We start from the raw sequence: 19,359 nt of genomic DNA, 5'->3' as shown, positions 1-19,359 counted from the left end.
TAAGAATTTATGGATCATATTACATATTAAGTCAAAATTTAGAGATAATTTGTGCCATTTTCTCACTAAACAAAATCACACACGTGATAGCGAAAAACAAAAAATTCCACATCCGTTGTGGATGATGATGCTCCATCGATCGGACGAAGCACGTGTTTGGACTGTTCCAAACTTTGAACCCCGATGCCTCAATAAACAGTCAATCTTATTATCTTATTATTCTCAAATCCGACCGCATTATACAGCAACTTCGGACGCGACGCGCGATGATTGGTGCGCAAGAAAGACCAAGTCGTACCTTTTGAAAAGTCTCTCTCTCTCTCTGTCTCTTTCTGTCTCTCTGGAAATCTCAACTGCTCCTCTCTCTCTCTCCCTCTCTTCACCCTATATATACTCTGAGCTTGCTCGATCCTCAGCTTCAATACACAATCCACAAGCACATTCGATTCTTAGCTCTCAAATCTCCAACTCTCAAATTTTTCCAACACCCGGGTCTGCATCAATCGTCGATTTCTGTTTCCCCAGATGGATCATCACAGTTTGCTGTGGCCGGAGTCTCTCGGACCGAGGCCGGACGGAATCGGATACGGGCACGGTGACGGTGCACCCATGCCCAACGCCGCCGGAGCTCCTCCCTTCCCGAGCTCCGATCACGCCCCCTACGCCTACCCCTACAGAAGCGGCAGCCCTTACGGGGAGAGCTACAACTTCGGCGACGCGGAGGGCCAATTCTACTACCACGGGCACCGGCCCTGCGACGGGGACCAGTCGATCGACCCGTGGCTGCTCGCGCTGATGGAGGACCTGAGGGAGCTCTACGTGCGGCGGCGGCACACGTTCCGGCAGATGTTCCCGAATCTGCACGGCGAGATCGAACAGAAGCTGGAGGAGGCTCTGCGGTCGAAGAGGACGAGGGAGGTGGGGGCGTTCCAGAGGAGCCTGAGCGTGGGATCGCCCCGGCTGCCGGGCAGAGACGGCGGAGTGGGAGACGAGCCGGCGTTGAGGCTCGACAGGTTTAAGGTGCGGACGGTTGATTTGGACGACCCCGTTGCCGAGGGCAGCGGTCAACACGGCGGTCAAGGTGGTCCGGGCGGTGTGGCCTCCGGTGGTGGCGGCGGCGTAAAGAAGGGAGGCAAATGACGGAGATGAACAGCTGAAAAAGGAAGCATCTGAATCGGGTGAACATCTCGGAATAGGTTCCTAAACAGGAATTATTCGAGAAACCCGTGTAATAATTTTTTCTATTGATTCATTTATTCATTCATTCTTCTATTTTCTAACAGCTTCGCTATTTTCATTAAAGACTTCAACAGGAGACTCGCTTAAAAATGAAAAAAAAAATTGCCATATATATATATATTAAGACGATCATCACTAATTACGACTCCAAATGAGCCACCTTGGGCTAGGCTACAGACTTTGCGTAGAAACACCGCGATATATTTGAAATCAGCTGGCTAAATTCCTATCCAATGCGACATTCGGAACAATCGAGTATTTCTACCGTTTTTCAATCCGACAATTAATTCTCTTCGGACACCCGACTAGGTCCCATCGAGCGGGGCGGTCGCCTTTCTCAAACACGCGAGACAATTGCCGGAGACGTAAGGATCCGTGCTCCTGGAGGTGGCCCGAATAGAGCGGGGCAAGTGTAATTTCACGAGGGGTCACCCGACTTGTTGCTTATTATGCGTGGCGTGGGATCCTTGGGAAAATTCATTTTATAAGCCTATGAAATTGCTGCTTCTAGGCAGACGCTGGGATCTTAATCCTTGGTTTGGGTTCGCGTGATACGTGTGGGCCTGTAAGCAATTGCCAATGGGCCTGATGTATCATCAAGTTGGGCTGAACACATCCATTCACTAGGTGGAGGTGGCCCAATTTATGAAAGCCTAGCTTGTACTTCCAAAATGCCAAGTTCATGTCAAGCATTTAGGGCATATTTAGCAACGGCTCTGATTTTCTGATTTTATTTCTTGGAACAGAAAAACCTATTTGATAATGTAAATAATTCTGATTGTCAAATTCTCTGATTCTGCTCCTGGAAACAGATTTGGAGCAGAAACAAGAATCATAAAAAGTTTTTTTTTTTTTTTGTTCTAAAGTTACTTTTGAGAAACAAGACCAATAAAGTGATAAGGCTCTCACTTCGCCGTTTGCCGCTGCCAGCTGGAGAAAAAGGAAAATAAAAATAAAATAAAATGTACTTTATAAAAAAAAATTAAAAAATAATTTCTTTTTATGAATAATAAAAATAAAATTTCTAAAAATATATTAAAAAATTTTCATTGTATTGTATGAAAGTGTTTTAGTAATATCATTTTTCTTAACAAAATATAAAATAAAAAAAATATTCTATTATTTGGTTAAATATAGAAGTGTTTAAGTAATACGGGTTGATCGAGTATGGGTCATTAAATTTATACTACATGAAAATTGATCAACATGGGTTATGAGCCAATATGAAGATTCAAACTAATTATAAATAAAAAATTCTATTTAATTTTTTTATATTTTGAATTTTATTTAGCCTATAAAAAGATATAAGAGTTGATGACTTGATGTTCCTACTTTTAGCCCTAAGTAAGCTCTATTCATAGCTGGTCAGTCCTCCACAGCACGACTTCTCTCTTTTCATGAACGTGTCTTCCTTATGAACATATTCTCTTTTTTGGATTAGAATCATTGCCAAATACACCTTTAGCTATTTAGAACGTGAGGTATCTGAACCTTTCGACTTCACTAATCCCCATAGACGTATGATAAATCGCGCTCGTCCACATGTATTGGGTGAGACCTAGACTTGTCAAACGTGTTGGTCGGGTCGGGTCGAAAATAATCCAACCAAAATTGACCCATTTTTCACGTAATGCAAATCTAATTAGAGCAAGGAGTGAATGAGCACGAGATTGAGTGAGGACAACAAAGAATGAAGAGAGAGTGATTAGGTGACCCGACTCAAAGAATGGTGGGTGTGGTCCTTAGGGATTACTCTGAGTGAGGCGATGCTCTCCACCAATCCCTCAAGAGTTTGAGGGGGCATTTTTTAAGGAAAAAAGAAGAGAAAAGGCTTGCGCATTTATAGGAATGACTCTATATATTTAGAGATTAGTTGAGTTCTCAAGGCAATTGAATTTCTGTGTTTCAAAGGCTTGAATTTCGAATATGAATCCTGCTTGGCACATTCTGTCAACAATTTACCGTAGGAGATTGTGAATCTTATTCTAGCGCTTAGTTGTAACATCAATTAAAAGTTGAAACTTTACCTTACGAGAACATAAGGGAGATAAACTTACTATTATACACTAAATTTCTCATAATATTGTGAGTGCTTTTGTCCCAGAAATGTGGAATTTTCTTCGGTGTCGAACCGCAGTAGATTACATATGAAATCTAAATCTTTATCCTATCCTGTCTTTTGGACAATGTCGAACATAAGGGATGGATATAGGCATATGCTATCTGGAGTATTTGGAACGATGGACTATCAAATGGAAAAAACCTGGTAATATTGCCCAAAAAGATAAAACCCTTGAAATCGACATCCGAGGCAAGCACTGCTTCTTCCAATTACATGCTTGGGATTGAATTTTCAGTTGAGGACAACATGAACATTACCTTTGACAGCTCTTACCAAAAAGAAAAAATTACCTTTGATAGCACTTTGCAGACATACTTATATCATTTGAATGCCAGAAACTGAGAATATCGGACAAGAAACCCCCGAAAGCAAAAAGAAACACGAGGAGATCATCATCATCGGCTGCATGACGTAAAGATCTCATCCATTCCTTTATTTTCACTTGATCTAGAGCGAGAGAGATGCAGAAAAAAGGAACATTCGAAAAGAGATGAGGTTTTGAGAAAATAGAACAGAATCAAAAGAACGATATCGATTTGCCTGGACCGTCCAATGTATGCCACAACAACAGCAGGTGTCTTCTCATTCTCTAATTACATCGTCAATGCCCCCCCGTCTTGTGCCCCTTCATCTTGTCCGTCTCGACAAAAACACTCACAAAATCTAAATTAAATATATATCAAATGTTGAGGAATTACGTTGAAAGATATTGAGCATTAGGCTAAAATTTAAAGATTGCACTGGATAAATTAAGAGTTCGGGGATCCCATTACATATTGAGTCAAAATTTAGAAATAATTTGTATCATTTTCTCACTAAGCAAAGTCACACACGTGATAGCAAAAAAAAAATTCCCCAATGCGAATGATGATGCTCCATCGATCGGACGAAGCACGTGTTCGGACTGTTCCAAACTTTGAACCCGATTCCTCAATAAACAGTCAATCTTATTATCTTATTATTCTCAAATCCGACCGTATTACACGGCCACTTCGTACGCGACGCGCGATGATTGATGCGCAAGAAAGACCAAGTCGTACCTTTTGAAAAGTCTCTCTCTCTCTCTCTAGAAATCTCAACTGCTTCACTCTCTCTCTCTAGAAATCTCAACTGCTTCACTCTCTCTCATCACCTATATATACTCGAGCTTGCTCGGTCCTCACCTTCAATCCACAATCCACAGGCACATTCGATTCTTCGCTCTCAAATCTCCAACTCTCAAATTTTTCGAACAGCCGCGTCTGCATCATCTTCGACTTCTTCTCCGGTGATCGGCGATTCCTGTTTCCCCAGATGGATCGTCACGGTTTGCTGTGGCCGGAGTCTCTCGGACCGAGGCCGGACGGAATCGGATACGCGCACGGTGACGGTGCACCCATGCCCAACGCCGCCGGAGCCCCTCCCTTCCCGAGCTCCGATCACGCCCCCTGCGCCTACGCCTACAGAAGCGGCAGCCCTTGCGAGGAGAGCTACAACTTCGGCGACGCGGAGGGCCAGTTCTACTACCACGGGCACAGGCCCTGCGACGGGGACCAGTCGATCGACCCGTGGCTGCTCGAGCTGATGGAGGACCTGAGGGAGCTCTACGTGCGGCGGCGGCGGCACCGGTTCCGACAGCTGTTCCCGAGGCTGCACGACGAGATCGACCGGAAGCTGGAGGAGGCTCTGCGGTCGAAGAGGACGAGGGAGGAGGGGGCGTTCCAGAGGAGCTTGAGCGTGGGATCGCCCCGGCTGCCGGGCAGAGACGGCGGAGTAGGAGACGAGCCGGCGTTGAGGCTCGACAGGTTTAAGGTGCGGATGGTTGATTTGGATGACGATGTTGTTGGGGGCGGTCCACAAGGCGGTCAAGGTGGTGCGGGCGGTGTGGCCTCCGGTGGCGGCGGCGGAAAGAAGGGAGGCAAATGACGGAGATGGAACAGCTGAAAAAGGAAGCGTCTGAATCGGGTGAACGTCTCAGAATAGTTTCCTAAGCAGGAACTATTTGAGAAGCCCGTGTAATAATTTTTTCGATTGATTCATTTATTTATTATTTATTTTCTAACAGCTTTGCTTTTTTCATTATAGTCTTCAACAAGAGACTCGCTAAAAAATGAACGAAAAATTTTACAAGATATGTGGATATAAATTTTAGTCGATAATAAAATATTTTTTTATTGACTAATCATTTCAAGCAGGTACCATTGATCATAGCCCGGAATCGATAGAGCAATAATCGCTAATAAAATGTATAATGAATTCGGAGAATTTGGATTTACTTTCATCGACCTTCCAAAAATAAAAATAAAAACATGAAGGGGAAAAAAAAAGACATACATCTAAAAATTAATCTTGAAATATTCTAAGTGAAGTTCTGTTGTCGATTTTATTTATCATTTTCTATTGAGTTCACCCATTAAAAGTTGAGGGCGATAATTAATCAAAGTTGGGTACTATTGATTGCTAATCAAGACAATCATCACTAATTACGACTCCAAATGAGCCATCTTGGGCTAGGCTAATATTGTTCGCTCTCATTGAACGCGTGTCTACGTTCCGTACGGACTTTGCGCAGAAACATCATGATATATTTGAAATCAACTGGTTATATTCTAATCCAATGTGACATTCGGAACAATCGAGTATTTCTACCGTTTTTCAATCCGACAATCGAATCTCTTCGGACACCCGACTAGGTCCCATCGAGCGGGGCGGTCGCCTTTCTCAAACACGCGAGACAATTGCCGGAGACATAAGGATCCGTGCTCCTGGAGGTGGCCCGAATGGAGCGGGGCAAGTGTAATTTCACGAGGGGTCACCCAACTTGTTGCTTATTATGCGTGGCGTGGGATCCTTGGGAAAATTCATTTTAAGCCTTTGAAATTGCTGCTTCTAGGGCAGACGCTGGGATCTTAATCCTTGGTTTGGGTTCGTGCGACACATGTGGGCCTGTAGGCAATTGCCAATGGGCCTGATGTATCATCAAGTTGGGCTAAACATGTCCATGCAGTCATTCACTAGGTGGAGGTGGCCCAATTTATGAAAGCCTAGCTTGTACTTCCAAAATGCCAAGTTCATGTCGTGTACTTGGAGCATATTTGACGACGATTCTAATTTTCTGATTTTATTTATCAAAACAGAAAAGGAAAAAGACCTATTTGATAACATAAATGATTCTGATTCTCAAATTCTCTGATATTGCTCGTGGAAACAGATTTGGAGCAGAAACAAGAATCATAAAAAGTTATTTTTTTTTTTTTCGTTCTAAAGTCACTTTTGAGAAACGAGACCAATAAAGTGATAAGGCTCTCACTTCACCGTTTGCCGCTGCTAGCCGGAGAAAAAGGAAAATAAAAATAAAAATAAAATGTACTTTATAAAAAAAATTAAAAATAATTTCTTTTTATGAATAATAAAAATAAAATTTCTTAAAAATACATTAAAAATTTTTCATTGTATTGTATGAAAGTGTTTTAGTAATATCATTTTTCTTAACAAAATATAAAAAAATAAATATTCTATTATTTAGTTAAATATAAAAGTGTTTAAGTAATACGGGTCGATCGGGTATGGGTCATTAAATTTATATAGCATGAAAATGGATCAACATGGCTTATGAGCCAATATGAAGATCCAAAATAATTAGAAATAAAAACAATCTATTTAAGTTTGTTATATTTTGAATTTTATTTAGCCTATAAAAAGATATAAGAGACAGTGACTTGATGTTCCTACTTTTAGCCCTAAGTAAGCTCTATTCATAGTTGGTTAGTCTACCACAGCACGACTTCTCTCTTTTCATGAACGCGTCTTCCTTATGAACATATTCTCTTTTTTGAATCAAAATCGTTGCCAAACACACCCTTAGCTATTTACAACGTGAGGTATATAAACCTTTCGACCCGACTAATCCCCACGGACGTATGATAAATCGCGGTCGTCCACGTGTATTGGGTGAGACCTAGACCAGTCAAACGTGTTGGTCGGGTCGGGTCGAAAATAATCCAACCAAAATTGACCCATTTTTCACGTAATGTAAATCTAATTACTCATACCCAACCCAATCCATGTTGCTAAAATACTTAAATATTTAGCACAACCTAAGAAAGCTCATATCCAAACCGAGATAAGAGCGAGGAGTGAATGAGCACGAGATTGAGTGAGGACAATAGAGAATGAAGAGAGAGTGATTAGATGACTCGACTCAAAGAATGGTGGGTGTGGTCCTTAGGGATTACTCTAAGTGAGGCGATGCTCTCCACCAATCCCTCAAGAGTTTGAGGGGGCATTTTTTGAGGGAAAAAAAAAAAGATGAGAACAGACTCATGCATTTATAGGAATGACTCTATATATTTAGAGATTAGTTGAGTTCTCGGGGCAATTGAATTTCTGTGTTTCAAAGGCTTGAATTTCGAGTATGAGTCCTGCTTGGCACATTCTCTCCACAAACTATCGTAGGAGATTGTGAATCTTATCCTAGTGCTTAGTTGTGACGTCAATTGAAAGTTGAAACTTTACCCTCTAAGGGACATAAGGGAGATAAACTTAATCTTATACACTAAATTTCTCATAATATTCAATTAAATCACAACACACATGCATATATAAATATCGTGAACACCCCATTAACCAAATTTCTTTAACCTCGAGATCTTAGTAGTGCCATACAGTCAAATGCACATTGTGCACAACTCTTTTAGACCTTCTAGTCTACGGCATGAGCAACAAAATAGTTTAGAGCATCAACCTAAAATGCCGATAAGATTGGAGGTTATTTTTGTGAAACTGAAAAATTATTTGTTTCGCGAAAAATGAATGATTTAAAAAAATAATCGTTTATATTACTTGAAATAATTAGTTAATGATAATAATTCACTTCTAAACATTCTCGCGGAGAAAAAAAATATTTTTTGATGCGGACGATGATTTTGGCGGACAATGAAGGTGTTGTTTCGACGGTACGCCGCATCAATGACTTGACCGCCAAAGAACGAAGAAAAAAGCCCAGCATCAAAGAAATTCTCTCTCTCCATCGCGCGGAGACATTGGACCGGCCACGACACACACTCAAAAGTCAAAACTATCAGTCGTTGATCAAAGAAACCCACTCAACCATCAGTCAACGCGACTGTGATCCCATAAAAAGTCCACGAGCTTCCCCTTCCAAGCTTCTCTCCCCAGTCATAATCCGACAAATTCTTAAATTCAAGTCTTTTCGACAGCTTGTGTTAGCCAAACCTGAAAAAATGGTCGCATTCTAGGTCACAGCCTATGGAAGATTGAGATATGTCGTATGCACGTGTAAGTCGCCTTATCGAGCTTTTATTGCGCACTCGAATTGAGAAAATATACAGATGGAACATATCAATACAATCAAAGTGCGACTTTCTTTCCTAGACACCATCCGTGCCGAACGAGTTTTTTCAAAATCTTTGATAAGGATACTTTGCCTTGATCTTTTACGCTTTAATTGTTTCAAAACCGAACTCGATGCTAATCTAGTGATACCTAGAAAGATAGTAAAATAGCCACATCTCATGAATCATTTCGCAACTACGTGCAATACGCGACCTCACAGAAATACACGGTCTCGCTTATTTGCGAACCATCTCCAATATGTTCGAAGCTAAAATGTACAAGCGCTCATCCAACGGACCGGTCGTAATCCACGTTTTAATGTCTATGCTCGCACAACGGTCCGCAATTATGTTAAATTACTCGATACAAGGGATTCAAGATCATGCAAGAAAACCTTCCACAATTGGCAGCCGCCATCCGCAGACAGATGACCATGCTCTATCGAAGCACATGTTCGGACCGTTAAAACAAACTTTTGAAGTTGAACACTTAATTGCATGGACATATGCACCCTGACCGTCGCTCCCCTAGGGTTTTCCCCATCCCAACAGCCGCCAAGCCCCCCTTGCAACAACCTTTTGAGGTCTCACCGCTCATCCTCTTCCTTTCCCTTTGGGTTTTCCTCTCTCCTCGTATCCTCAATTTCTTTGTTTTTCTTTGATTTTGCGGACAATCCTGCCGACTTCTTCCATGTGAAGAGTTTTATCTAGTGAGCTCGGAAGTTCGAAGTATGAGTGCCTTGGAAGAATCGGCTATTCTGAATTTGCTTGCTCGTTTTAACTCCGGTTCTTACTTCATATAGTCAAGCGTTACTCCTTTAGTGTTTCAACAATCGACTTATCTGAAAGTAATTTTGTGACCAACTGGTATCTCTTTTACGGGTCTCTCCCAAACTAGTGTTGTATTTAGATTTGGGTGCTCTTTCATTTCGATCTAAAAATAGATCTGAAATTTACAAGGCGTTAGCTATACTCTTTCAATCTACTGGTGTTGTTATTATCTCTTTTCGGTGATGGTGCTGGGGATGTAAAACCTAAACACGCATCGCCTTTTGGCAAAACCGTAAATGGAGAAGGAATATTTCGGTGCGTGCTTGTCATTGATGCTTGATTCGGTGATCGATCGCCAGTCAAACTTTGAGACCCGTCTACGTAGTGGAATGAGCGAGTCTATGTAAACCGTATCAAGTTGATTTATCTTTTAGATTTATTTACTTTATTTGATTTTCATATTTATCTTGAAATAATGTATTTCTTTTTCAAGTGAAATGAAAATTTGATTCTCGCCGATAAAAAGTAAAAAAAAGTTGAACACTTAATCAATAGTCAACTAAATTTTAATAATAATAATAACAAATTATTATTATTATTATTATATAGCAAGTAGCAATGAACTCCAGGTGTGCAATGCGCGTTGATTGATGCACGAGAAAGACCAAGCCGTACCTTTTGAAAAGTCTCTCTCTCTCTCTCTAGAAATCTCAACTGCTTCACTCTCTCTCATCGCCTATATATACTCGAGCTTGCTCGATGCTCAGCTTCAATCCACAATCCACAGGCACATTCGATTCTTCGCTCTCAAATCTCCAACTCTCAAATTTTTCCAACACCCGGGTCTGCATCATCTTCGACTTCTTCTCCGGTGAACGGCGATTTCTGTTTCCCCAGATGGATCATCACAGTTTGCTGTGGCCGGAGTCTCTCGGACCGAGGCCGGACGGGATCGGATACGGGCACGGTGACGGTGCACCCATGCCCAACGCCGCCGGAGCTCCTCCCTTCCCGAGCTCCGATCACGCCCCCTACGCCTACGCCTACAGAAGCGGCAGCCCTTACGGGGAGAGCTACAACTTCGGCGACGCGGAGGGCCAATTCTACTACCACGGGCACCGGCCCTGCGACGGGGACCAGTCGATCGACCCGTGGCTGCTCGCGCTGATGGAGGACCTGAGGGAGCTCTACGTGAGGCGGCGGCACACGTTCCAGCAGCTGTTCCCGAAGCTGCACGGCGAGATCGAACAGAAGCTGGAGGAGGCTCTGCGGCCGAAGGTGACGAGGGAGGTGGGGGCGTTCCAGAGGAGCTTGAGCGTGGGATCGCCCCGGCTGCCGGGCAGAGACGGAGGAGTAGGAGACGAGCTGGCGCTGAGGCTCGACAGGTTCAAGGTGCGGACGGTTGATTTGGACGACCCCGTTGCCGAGGGCGGCGGTCAACAAGGCGGTCAAGGTGGTAACGGCAGTGTGGCCTCTGGCGGCGGAAGAAATGGAGGCAAATGACGGAGATGAACAACGACAAAGGAAGCGGTCGGAAAAGAGAACACAAAAACCATTCGAGTCGGGGTGAATATCTCAAAATAATTTGCTAAACAGGAATTATTTGAGAATCCCCATGTAATAATTCATTTGATTGATTCATTTATTGATTTATTAATTTATTTTTTTCTATCAGCTTAGCTTATCATTTGGAGTTTATTAAATTATTTGGAAAGAGATATTTCGGATGCGCATAATTTGCCATCTAATAAGTGACACATCATTACACTCAACATGTGCTCTCGATTGCTAACCGATGACAAGTATCGCCAATCACGACTCCAAACGAGCGTAGTTTCGAATAATAACGTTCGCTCATGTACACGTACGCCGAAAACGCATGTCCATGTCTCATACACTTTGTGTTGTGTCCACTATTAATTATAGATAGCAAAATCGGTCGGGGCTATATTCTTGTCCGGTACGGCAGTTGAAACGGTCTTGGGATTTTATGATATTACATCAACAGGAGGTCTTGGGCTTTTTGAGCACTCGGCTAATCCCCATCGAGTACGACGGTCCCTCCTCCCAAGCATATTAAGCAATAATCGGAGACGTGCAGTGCAGGTCTGTGCTCCTGAAAAATCACTGCTTCCAAGCAGACGGGTGGGATCTTGATCCTTCATTGGCGTGTTACATGTGTGGGCCTGGAGGCAATTGTTGATGGGCCTGACACGCCATCAAATTGGGCTAAACATATCCATTCTAGGTCAGGTTGGCCCAATTCGGGAAAAGCCCAGCTTGCGGCTTCCAAGATGCCGAACCCCATTTTGATTTACGGCACGAGGCATCTGAACCTTTCGACTCAATCAATTTTTACAGACGGGCAAAGATCGCCCCCGTCCACACGTATCAGGTAAGACGCCGTCCAGAGGATGGCGGGGGTGGCCCTCGGGATGACTCTAAGTGGGGCGATTCTCTCGATCAATCCCTCAAGAGTTTGAGGGGGGAATTTTGAGGGGAAAAAAAGAAAGAAAAAACTTGTGTATTAACAGGCACGGCTATATATATTTAGAGGCCAATTGAATTGCCAAGGCAATTGAAATTCCATGTTGCAAAGGCTCGATTTTCGCGCATAGTTGTTATAACAATAGAAGCGACTCTAGAAAGGATATAAACTTAGGATTATGCACTAAAACTTTCATCTATCTCAGACGCCCCCCTTAACCAAATTTCTATAACCTCGAGATCTTAGTGGTGCCATACAGTCAACTGCAGGCATGTGGCATCAAAGAAAGAAAAGCCACTACTCTGCACGACTTTTTGACCCTCCAGTCGACGACATTGACAATAAAATAGTTGAGAGCATTAATCTAGAACGCCACTATCATCGGAGGCAATTATTGTTGAAACCAAACCTCCGTTCGTTTCGCGAAAAATGAATGATTTGTAGAAAATATCTTCGTGAGAACAGTCACTTGTACTGCTCGAAACAATTGGTCAATAAAAATATTTTTTTTTCACTGTTGGTAACAATCAATGTCTAAATATTTTCGCGAACGATGAAATTATTTTTCGTTCGTTCGTTCGTTTGTTCATTTCTAGAAGCGATATAAGTGATCATTTTTAGAAAAATAATTTTGAAATTTATTCGTCTCCCACGACACAAACAGAGCGTGAAGCTCGAATTCCAAAGACATATGCGCGAAAGTGCTCACCAACACTTTAGCTTTACACCCTCATATTGTTCCATTGTTTGATCGAGTTGAAGACATCTGCGGTACTCGATCAACCTCCAATTCAAGAATGTGAAAAATACAATCAATTTTCATGTCGTCTCTTTGTTTTCCCTTCATTTTTCTCTTCCGAGGTGGAACAGATGAGATTGGAAAAGCACCTCGGCATTACCTCATACGGGGTTTAAGATTCCGATAGGTCTAGTTGTGCGGACAAGATTAGCAGAAGAGAAACAGAGTAACCTGAAGTGCTCCCATGACGACAAGGCATAATCCTAATAGGAACAAGGCATCATTGCTCCCATGATGACACTTTCTCGAAATGGGACAAGTGATTTAATCCCTGCTTTGGAGATATTTGTAGAAATGATGAAGCTACGACTTTTGCTTCACATGCCCCTAAAATGATATCATTGTAGGCATGGAAGGAATCTTAGCCTCACCTTTTTCCTCTTCCGTTTGCAATATCTTCACAAAGCTTCTCCCATCCAACCCAAGGCTCTTGAGGCGTTCGTGACGTGATACTCTTCTATCTAAACCGGCCAAAATGGATCACAAGCACATTTCTTAACTCGTATATGTTGAATTGGATGGTCACATGTGTTAGTTATATTCAATAAAAGAGCCGTAAATGGATTTAATATGAATGTTAAATAAGTCGTAGATAAGTCGTAGATAACTTTACAACTTACTTAAACCCAACTCGCTTCCACGACTCTCTTTTCACCGTCTCTCGTCCTCACTCATTCTTCGTGCTAACTTTAGTTTGGATGTGAGTTTTCCTATGTCATGTTAACTATGAAAGTATTTAAGCCATATGATTCAGGTCGGGTGCGCGTTGCCTGTGGGTTAGGTCGGATGGGTCGATAGCTTTGCATATTGCATGGAAAATTGATCAAAATAGGTTAAATTGGGTCTATTGTTGGATCATCTTCAACTCAACCCACCCGTCTGACAAGTCATTGCTATCTCATAATTTTGTGGCGAGAAATGCCACGTGTGTTTAAGATTCGCCGTAATTCATCTGATAAATTGCGTCGAAAATAAGGAAATTAGCAGCTGGTCTATTATGACATACGCGAGAGACATTTACTATTTAGTGATAAATTCTCCAATTCCACTTGCTCCAGAAAAGCCTTTCCCTGTCTTCGAGAAACCGTGGGTAACTGCTCGGTCTCCCGTTTTGATTCCCGGGGGCCAACCTCATGATTGTGTCTGTTCCTTTCAGCCAATCAAGCACTTCTCCAATTGGAATCGAAGTAAATTTTCTAGTTGATGGGTTTAGAGATATAATCCCCTTATACTTAGGTTAATGAGTGATTATATACTAATTTTGAGGCCGTGGTCGTGGAATGATTATGTACGAAAAAAGAACTCGAATGATGGTTGAACCGAGTGATTGTAATCGGGCGGCTGCTTGAAGTGAAAGTAGCGGGTAATCTCATATGTGTTGATAACTCAACATCCAAAATCTCGGGTTTTAATTCAAATTTGCCAAACACCAGAACTGATTTAAATCGTCAAGAGAGACCAAGTTCGAGTCCGTCAACATATCCAGTTGAAACTACTTTCGCTCAAAAGTTTAAACTAATGAGTTATAAGCTAATTAAGATATATTAACTGCTCTATATCACATCAATTCTCCGATAAGCATGGTCCGCATTGATCCGATTCCCTCAAAAATCATGGATCGGACTGGTGGTACTGGTTTTCAATTTCGGGAATCGTGAATCGGATAGAATGTCCCCGAAATTGTGGATCAAGCGGACCAATGGTTTGGTCCGATTTTCGGCGGTCCAATGGAACCGATAAAATGAAAATATAAGACCCGAATTTGACAGGGCAGCTAAAGCTTTTGGGACACCGTGTACAATACATATGCTAAAATTGGCTAGGGAGATACCCGTTCTAGTTCAGAAGGACAAAATGAAAAGTTCTTCTGCGCATACCAATTGTCCCCGCAATGCTGTAATTCTAGAAAGCAATATAGATCTTTGCATACCAATTGCCCCCATAAAAGCACTAAAATTGGCTCCCACAAACGCCCATACTGAAAAGTCATCATCTTTATCATATGAAATGGCTCCCAAAATGAAAAGCTCTTGCTAAGTCATCATCTCTAGGCTCCTTGTTCCTGCCTCGGTTCGAGCCGATGGACGAGATCTCCTCGTTCCCACTAGACTTCGCGATCCGGAGGCTCAACCCCCCCAATAGGGTGAGTGGTTGAGATTGAGAGGCAACGATTGTCGAGGGTGCGCGATTTAGGGTGAGCGTGCGAGAGAGTGAGCGGCCGCCGAGAGAGATGGAGAGCGACTAAGGAAGAGGGTGGAGAGGAAGACGCGACAATTGCCTATTTGGATTGGGGGATTAGGTTTCGTTTAGGTTAGGATTCATAATTAAGACGGCATCTTATGGACTATTAGGTCTTCTTCTTCTTTTTTTTTTTAGAAATTCAGAATTAAGTTACGTATTAAAAGATAAAAATAAAAATTTGTCGATTCGAGTGGACGATCCATCGGTCTGGTTCCTAGTCCGATTCCTCCTGGAATAGGGAACCGGATCGCCTGGATACCAGTTCTATCTTGAGGAACTCGGGATAGGATCGATGACCTCAAGAATCGGACCAAACCCTTCGGTCCGGGCGGTCCATCTTGCTCACTCTACTCACACGTGCATCCTAACGTGATATGTTAAGCGATATGATGTATTTGTATAGGACAACAAATGCTTAGAGGCCATGCACAATGCATTACATTTAGGGTTAATACAATGAAAAATCTCAAACTGGTCACTTATGATAAATTTACCGCAAGCTATTTTTTTACCACAAAAAGATCACAACCAAGTGCACATGTGTCAATTTTAACCCAAATGATTTTTATGACCACCAAAAATCCAGAACAGTACACTTGTGATAAATTTATCTCAAACTAAATTTTTTGATAACTAAAATCCCAAACTGGTACATATATGCCAAATTTATCCTTCATTAGTTTCTGGTAAATCGGGTTAATACTATGAAAAATTCCAAGGCGATGCATCCGTGACAGACAGATGGTAAAAATTTCAAACTAATATATACCCGTCAACCGCTACGTGTCATCAACTCGACAATTTAATAGTAAAATTTAATGGAAAACTAACGAAAGTTAAATTTACCCTATCTCAAATGTACTAGCTTGGGGTAAATTTGTCGTAAGTGTAACAGTTTAGAGTTTTTGGTGGTCAAAAAATGGTTTGGGACAAATTTATCACATATGTACAAATTTGAAATTTTTTGTGGTAAAAAAATAATTTAAGGAATTTCTCACATGTGTAATAGTTTAGAGTTTTTCGCGGTATTAACACTTACATTTATTTAATATGAATTCGAAGAAGGGGTTTTGATCTCAAGTTTTTTTTTCTAGGAATAAAGCCAAATTTATTGGTTCTAACGAAAGCTCCCCCCAAGTCTTCAGACAGTCGACATTCCAGGGTAGAAAAAAAAAATTGCTAATTAAAATAAATAAAAAAAGTTGTAGAAAAATGAACTTCGAATCTGCTGCTTTTCTTCTTCTTCTTCTTCTTCTTCTTTTGACTTAATTAAGAAATTTCCTTTTCTTTTTTTCAAACTGAAATTTGAATTTCGGAGGCATGAATTTCGCGGGACACAAGCCGTGCGCGTTTGAATTTTCTCACCAAAAATAGAGTAAGCAAATTTCCAAATGCGTGAACGGCTCTCTTTGACCGATTACAACCGGCCTCGTAAGAGGACCTGACCAATCATTTTTTTTTTTTTGCAAGGACACGTCAGAAATTGCCAGCAAAAGATGAAAACGAACCCAATTTCCGTGACCTAATTCCTTAAAAAAAAAAATTCCAAACTCTAGATCCAGTCTCAAATTTACCCCAAACTTTTCTTTTGCTAGGTCAAAATTCCAAACTTTAAGCCTAGTCCCAAATCCGTCTAGAAATTTTTTATCTACAAAAAAAACTTTGAACTGTGGATCCAATCCCAAATTTATCCCGAACTTTTTTTGGTCTAAGAGAAACAATCGTCAAATTTTACTCTAACATCAAATCTGCCCCCATTAGCCCTCTATCCAAAATCCACTGTTCATCGTCCCTAAGTATATCCTAGAACGGTTTTCTTTTCGAGAATTTCAACAATTTTTCATTGGGAGAAATTGTTATCCACATAAAAATTCTACGCTGGTCCTTACCTAACGCCCCATTACTTTGCCGATGTGGGTTTTTCATCGACATGAAACTGCCACGTCAAGTTGGGACAAGACCATGGGGTAGATTTATATTGAAAGTTTGTGATTATTTTTAGAAAAAAAAATTCGGAATACATTTGGGACCATATCTAAAGTTTAGAGTTTCTTTTCGAGATCAAAACAAGTATGGTGCAGTCTTGAAACTGAGGGTTTTTTTTTTTTTTTTTTTTGAGATAAAAAGGAAGTTCGAGATATGGAGTTTTTAAGGGAATTTGTCCCACTTTCCATAACAAGTGGATAAATTTCGTCCTATCATTTCCAAAGTTGCTTCACTTCCTCGCTTAGAAGTTACACCGTTGACCACACTTATAGTAGAGTAGATATCCACAGCCAGAAATCCCCCCCACCCCCCAAAAAAAAATAGTTGATTGAAAATTTTTAATCTTTGTGTTTTTTTCTTTAAATCAAGCGAAGGAAATAACTTATTCGAACTGGATTTAACACCGAACATCGATAAAAACCCGAATATTTCCAATTGGATGAGTTTCCGATTGTCGTCATACGAGACCTAGCTGCAACAGTGACTCCCAGAGCTCGATGAGCAGCGAGTTTATCAAGAACGCCCTATTGATCTCGTTCTAATGGCGAAGCCCATGAATTCTTAATTTTCGAGTTATTAATTTCTCGAAAGCTCGTGAAAAGTCAAGTCACAACACAAGCCACGGAGGGAGGGATCGCTTTCGTGCTGCTTGCTATAAAAGTACCTTAAAACCATGCGATTCCAAACCTTCGAAACCTACTAGATTTGACCCAGCAAGAGATGAGGTCACGATCCAATGTGTTTGGTTTCTGTGATAATTCTCATATTTCACATTAAAAAGTTCACCTAACATGTTCTTTCTACTAATTGGGAATTGGTCTCCACTAGCTTGAAGTTTAATCATTTGTACTTGGTCATCTATGTGTAGCACAAATTTTTTGTGGTCCTGGCTTAGGTAAGATAGATATGGATAAATTAAGGTTCTGTTTGTTTCATGAAAAGTGAATAATTTGAAAAATATTTTTTTCTAAACATGATCACTATTATCTTTTACGTAAATGAATAATAAATATTTTCATTATCCACGAAAATATTTAGGCATAAATTATTATCCATAATGAATTTTATTTTTCATGTATTAAGTATTTCAAGCGATAGAAGCAATCGAGACCTTTGTTGGTTTAACACATGCTGTTTCGGATAATTTATGTGTACCCTATGACTTTTTCTTGTGGAAATCCAACAAATAATTCCGGTCTCATCGAGAACGATTAGCAATCGCGACAGCCTTTTTAGAACCTTAGTAGGTCCAATTCACGGACACGCAACGCCACTGATTAACAATTAGTCCACTAATTAAAGTGGTCTAATTAAAGGTTCAAACTAATCCCTTTTCCGGCAGCCAAACAACCTTTTTGTAGATATTCAAAAAGGAAAAAAAAAGGGAACTTGGCACTATCTGTCATTTGTCATGTGCTCCATGTGGTTGAGAGATTGACGCGTCACTGACGATAAATTAGTCTTTTCGAGACCGTGCGCACTTTATCCTTTTGTTTTTCTTTCTTAAGAAATAAAAATGAAATGAATGTATTCTAAATTTCTAAGGGATAAAAATTACACAAATGATCTATAAACTTGTCCACCGTTCGAACTTAACGAATTAGAAGCAACATTAGCAGATCCCGTTAACTTTAATTAATGAAATTGCAATACGTAACATTTTTCATACGATCTAGGAAGGCATAATGACATCTCAAGTGTCAATATTTGTGTACAACGCTCGCTTTAGTGTCGATATTTTTTTTGAGATCACTCGAGTGCTAAATTGGAGAAAAAATGATCACTTTAGTGCCAACAACGAGAAATTTTTGCGACATCACTGGAGCTGGCACTTAAATAATTATTTTTTAAAAAGATTGTCACTTAAGTGATCCAAAAAATATTGGCACCAAAGTAAGCACCGTACACAGATATTAACAATTGAGATGTCCTTTTGCCGATCTAGGGAGTATATTGAACATTTATCAATAATTTAATGACCATATTGAATAAATTAAAAGTATGTAGATGATATTAGATATCGAGCCAAAGTTCGTGGACCATTTGCGTCATTTTGCCTTTATAAGAAAGACTTATATCTCTTATTTATTTTTTCGAATTATTTTGAGTTGCAGATTGAGATGTACAATGGAAAACTTGTGTTGCTGAGGAAGGTAACATTTAATAGAAAAAACAGAAAAAAAAAATATAGAGCCCTCGATTTTATATTGATGCTTATCAACAATCATAATCTATTTAGAATAAGCAGCCTATATTATCCTTAAAACATTTAATAAATTACTAACCTTTTGCAATTTAATTTACTAAAATGCCCCGCCATTGCATCATCCATGACAACTATTTTGACTTAGTTTTTTCTATATCTTTTTTATCTCAACTT

The 19,359-nt window shown here is 40.7% G+C and overlaps 2 protein-coding genes across 4 annotated transcripts in view; one reads left to right on the top strand and one right to left on the bottom strand.

Moving 5' to 3' along the window:
* Positions 1-19,359, bottom strand: part of LOC115749848 — a 469,397-nt gene that overhangs the window by 266,538 nt on the left and 183,500 nt on the right. The window lies entirely within an intron of this gene.
* On the top strand, positions 450-11,136 carry LOC125315098. 3 transcript variants are annotated; one of them, XM_048279151.1, is made up of 2 exons: positions 450-1,013; positions 10,851-11,136. In XM_048279151.1, the coding sequence occupies exons 1-2, from the start codon at positions 526-528 to the stop codon at positions 10,966-10,968; spliced, it is 606 nt and encodes a 201-aa protein (XP_048135108.1). In that variant the 5' UTR covers positions 450-525; the 3' UTR covers positions 10,969-11,136. The 3 variants fall into 3 exon arrangements, with proteins under 3 accessions (XP_048135108.1, XP_048135107.1, XP_048135106.1); XM_048279150.1 differs by lacking the exon at positions 10,851-11,136 and adding an exon at positions 5,146-5,398; XM_048279149.1 differs by lacking the exon at positions 450-1,013 and adding an exon at positions 4,486-5,145.

Source organism: Rhodamnia argentea, chromosome 5 (genome assembly GCF_020921035.1).
Source record: "Rhodamnia argentea isolate NSW1041297 chromosome 5, ASM2092103v1, whole genome shotgun sequence".
Taxonomy (NCBI): Eukaryota; Viridiplantae; Streptophyta; class Magnoliopsida; order Myrtales; family Myrtaceae; genus Rhodamnia; species Rhodamnia argentea.
Note: the sequence above shows the minus strand (reverse complement) of the source record. Positions and strands in the feature narration are given on the sequence as shown.

Excerpts from the sequence above, each read along its gene's own strand:
- LOC125315098 (XM_048279149.1), top strand. The coding sequence starts at position 4,655 with ATGGATCGTCACGGTTTGCTGTGGCCGGAGTCTCTCGGACCGAGGCCG. Across the intron at positions 5,146-10,850 it reads CCGGCGTTGAGGCTCGACAG|GTTCAAGGTGCGGACGGTTG; the intron begins GTTTAAGGTGCG and ends GAGGCTCGACAG.